At 31.2% G+C, this 4,876-nt stretch overlaps 1 protein-coding gene across 1 annotated transcript; it reads right to left on the minus strand.

The window, feature by feature from the left end:
- Positions 1-498: 498 nt before the first annotated feature.
- LOC139527431 (uncharacterized protein MG328 homolog) lies at positions 499-3,472 on the minus strand. The gene is made up of 2 exons (XM_071322893.1): positions 2,514-3,472; positions 499-1,258 (listed from the first exon to the last, which is right to left on the minus strand). The coding sequence occupies exons 1-2, from the start codon at positions 3,469-3,471 to the stop codon at positions 873-875; spliced, it is 1,344 nt and encodes a 447-aa protein (XP_071178994.1). The 5' UTR covers position 3,472; the 3' UTR covers positions 499-872.
- Positions 3,473-4,876: the final 1,404 nt, after the last annotated feature.

Here is a 4,876-nt window from a genome sequence, read left to right on the forward strand (position 1 = left end):
GGTTCGCCAAACGCCATCTTTATTAAGAAATAGCTTTCTCGTGTTTTAAAGATTAAACCGTTGCTTTTCTTGTTTCAATATTTCGGGGCCCTTTATATCAAGCTGATCAGTGTGAGCCAATGCGCAGTGTTGAAAACCGTACTTTGATCTATAACCATTTACTTTTAAAATTATGACTTGGTTGTAGAGTTATCTCATTGGCACTCATACCATACCTATTCAAATACAATGAGTAAATAATAAGGCAACAAAAAAACAGTTTTACAATTCACATACATTATAATTAAAGTCCAAATACAGAATATCTTATTTATTCCAAATGATTATATTTTTTCAGTGTGCATATCTCATCTGTAAAGTACCATTATATTAAATATTTAAATATATTACAGAATAATTACCAAAAGTAAGAACCAATATTTTGAAGTGGTTGACAATTACTATTACATCACTGTAAGGAAATTATGTATAATCAAAATCAGATTTCCGAGACACGTTTACAAGTTGACGAGTAAGCAACCTATCGACACTGAAAATTATAAGTCCACTTTAAGTCTATATTTTTTTATTCATTGATTGCTAAAAATTTTATCATCTTAACAAGTATATCATGTAATTCAGGACGATTTACTTTTTCATCAAAATTCAATACAAATTTTAGATAATTTTATGAATTCAGTTTATTGTCCACTGATATATGAATGTCGTTATTTCGTTCATTTTTGGTCATTTCCAGTCTTATATTTAATATATCAATTACGGTCAATTAAGTAAGCATGTTTGCAAAACTATACTGAAAGGATTTAATAGGGGTTTTTGTTATCCTCTTTTATAAGCACTTTGATTTTATTTGTATATATACTTCGTGTTTCTTATTTCAATTTCACAATTGTTAAGGTAGAAAACAATCCTCCGTTCATAGAATACCCAGGATTGTGTACCCACACACTATCATTAGGATGTAACTGAAGTGCTAAAACAACAGTCCCGGTATGATACATTGTAGAAGGGGGACTAGTGGAATAACCAATACTTGTTTTCGATATCGGACTACCATTCAGGTAAATGTAGTAATCACCATGATTTGCACTGGACATGATTGACGACGAAATAAGATATATTCCTTTTCTTTCACAAACAAACTTTCCAGTACTTTTATAACCTGCAAGATTATTGATGCCGACACTAAACTTGACGTTGTCAAATTTAATGATGCTTGTTTTGGTTGTATTAGAAGTGATCTGAGCTGTCATGGCCACTATAAAACAGACATTTCTTTATTATATCTAGTAAGTAAAAAAATGCAATAGTTGTGACATGCGTTGTTTTTTTCTAAACCGAAATCTCTTAAAATAATTGAAGACTACAATTGTCAACAGAGTTAGGTTGCTTCTATCATGTTTATTACTGAATTTTCTTTTGTCTCATTTCGTGTTTTCAATAGAGGATTTGGATGAACCATGAAATATTTATATAATAATAATAAATTATGTGTGTGCTTAATATCCATTTAATATGATGATTAAAGTTTTCTTTTTTTGTCGGTTAGAGTGTCTTACTTATATAATGTTTGTCAAATATACAACAATTGATAAAAAAAATCCTCATCACTTATGCGGTTTATTGATTATTTGATTGATTTAACGCCACCTTCAGCACTATTGTGTTATTTTGGGGCGGTCTTTTTTTTTATCGGCGGATGAAGCTGAAATGCCGGGAGTGAATTGCCGTCCTTCGGTAAGAAAACTGAAAATCTTTGTTAACTAAAATTGCAATCTAGCAAACCTGCAGCCCATTTGGAATTCGAACACATGAACTCATTGTTGACAGACTAGTGATACAGAAGTTCAACTCGGTCACTTATTTAGGACAAAAGCTATATAAGGTGAGCCCCGATTAAATCAGCTAATATTATAATTATGTGATTTTTTTGGAAAAGCTTTCTTTTCGATCTAATTTACAACTTGAAGTTTCTTTTTATTTGCTAAGTTGTCAATATCATAGTAAAAAAACACATGAAAATTGTCATTTCAAGGACAATATCTCTTTTCAGGAATAGACCGACAATACTGATCATGTTTGACTTATTTGAAGATCTTGTCGTACTGATATTTTTTGCATTGAAATTTCTTTCTTTTTAAATTACGTTCAGAATAAAAGGCAAACATACATCTCATTTAATCTATTCAACCGACTGTCAATATCCTATGAATGAATGCATAAACTAAATCTATTGAACAGTAAAGGTTGTCATTGTGCCAAAAAGGTTAAGTAATGTTTGATTTAAAAACTATTTATTAAGTTCTAGTTTCGTTTATAGAAACACAAATTGTGAAAATGCATTGTCAATTGTATTCTATTGATGCAGGTTTAAGTTTTAATGATGTTAACCATCATATCTTTCAAGATAAAACAAATCAAGTACGCAGTATATATGTCGGAGTGAATGTGTACAGAACTAGCGATTCAGACGGAAGAAGTATATTTGTTTTATCATAATGATTTATATTTACCTAATTCTGTCCTATCATTAATTTGTTTTTGTAGATCCGAAAACAATAGATTCTCCCGATGTTCGATTTCCTGCATTTTCCTTCCAAACTCACTTTGATTCTTATGGATATTGTTCAGCTGTATACCTACAATATGTTGTGCAAACCTTGTTTCATTCGTAAGATTATCCACACGTTGATCTATATCATTTTCTACTTGTTTGAATTTAGTTTTGGTGCGAACTTCAAGGTCATTAAGCGAACTAGTAGTCATATTGTATAATGCCATAAAATCTTGACCACGTGCACGTTCCTTAATACTCAAAGAATTGGTCTGTGCCGAAATTGTTTGTACCGTTTGTTGTAAAGTTTTGATTTCTTGGAGTGGTTGGATGCGACCTAACTGCTTTAAGTTCGACATTTCCTGGTCAAACAAAATAAATTTGTCCCGTAAGACAGTCGATTCTCTCCCTTGAACTGACACATTTGTAAGAACTTCATTAAATAATCCTGTTTGCACTAGTGAACGTTCATCGAGGTATTCCGTTTTGTTTTTAACTAACTGGAGTTCGTTTTCCACCTGATTGTATTTTTTCTGCAACAAAGTGTTTTCGTTTTGTAAGTTATTGTAATTTTGCTCCAGGGCTTTATTTTTTTCTACTAACTTTATTAGATCTTCGTTAGTCACATTGTTCTTTTCAATATCAGCTAATTTTGTATCCAGCAAATCTAGTTTCTGCTGTAGCTGAGCTGTTAGTAGGACCAATGAATTGTCCACGTAATGGCGAAGTGTTGTAGTGTCTTCTTGTAGATTTTCCATTTTTCGTTGCAGCCGATTTTCCTCCTCAAAAAACTTTGGAAGTGTCATGTACTGATTGGCTGGTACTGTTTGTCCTCCATTACCTTGTTGGTCTAGGAGGAAACCATTAACAGCTGAAAAAAAGATCAAATAAAATAACATTTTTAACACACCCATCATATCGAATACCTTAATAACGATAGTTTTATCATTTATCTATAAATGAACGTTTTGATTAGTATAACGTAACATACTTCTAAAACGCGGTTAGAATGTTCATCGTAATTTGTTGAACTTTATCTCTAACATGTCTAAGTTGAACGTTTATCAAATATTGATTTGTCTCATAATGAGATGAGTTTGGTATAAATACCTATCGCACTTACTGAGTAACTTAAACATTTCGGTTCAACATAATAACACCTTTTATTTTTGCTAACAAAAATATTCGATTATCACCTATCTTCTTGCAGTGTTTTCATTAAACAATCCCTACGCAATTATTGCATTGCTTCGAAAGAGGAAATATTTCATAACTATTATTCGGGATTTTTTACAAATAGGCAAAATATTTTATTTCTTTAAATGTCAATTACTAAGTTGAAATAGTGAAAAGATTCACAAATTTCAAATACAATAGTTTGAAAACATTTTTCGACAGTCTTTCAAAAGTATTAGTTTATAAAATTTTATATATTGCAGACTAGACTAATTAGTAAATCATAAAGTAACTGGGCTTTTTCGTGATTATTCTAACTGTAATTTTTGTGTTCACGCTACACTCTATACGTCCTCTCTTCTATATATCGAAGCAGCTAGATTATATTTATGGAGAACGAAGAATAATAACTGGTATTTCTTGTCGCACCTGCCACGAGCGGGACTCTAATTGCTTATATCGGTGTGGAATCTCAGCTAATTATAACTGTAGATTAGCTTATATCAATTGTCTAGTACCGAGGATCCTGATTTATCATGCATAGTAATAACATTAATTAGATTAAATGTATATTGGCCTCCAGTATGAGTTCAAACATCAAGAAATATCCGTTGTTATCTGTTACCTTATGTTGAACTATTTATCACCATTGTGACAATGTTGTTATAACAATTGAAATGCTGTCTGCTTTTATATTTCTCTCATACCTCAGGAAAAATTGTACCATATGTGATTTTATACAATAAACTGCAGTTTAGCCTAGTGTTTGTTCGTACAACATGATTATAAATGCCAAGATCATATAGAAAGCTTACAAAGTAACACTTTATTGAATTACCAAAAAAGGTTTCTATTTTTGTAAAATTATCTTACGTCTGTGTACATGGTCATATCTGAAGTGAACTTTTTGTCCTCAATGCTCGTCAACTTCGTACTCTATTTAGCCTGTTTAACTATTTTTAACAATAATGTGGTCATTTTTATAAATTTCCAGTTTACAAAACATTGATTTTTTCGAAAAACTAAGGATTTTCTTATCCCAGGCATAGATTACCTTAGTCGTATTTGGCACAACTTTTTGGAATTTTGGATCCTCAATGCTCTTCAACTTTGTACGTGTTTGGCTTTATAAATATTTTGATATGA

Source organism: Mytilus edulis, chromosome 6 (assembly GCF_963676685.1).
Source record: "Mytilus edulis chromosome 6, xbMytEdul2.2, whole genome shotgun sequence".
Taxonomy (NCBI): Eukaryota; Metazoa; Mollusca; class Bivalvia; order Mytilida; family Mytilidae; genus Mytilus; species Mytilus edulis.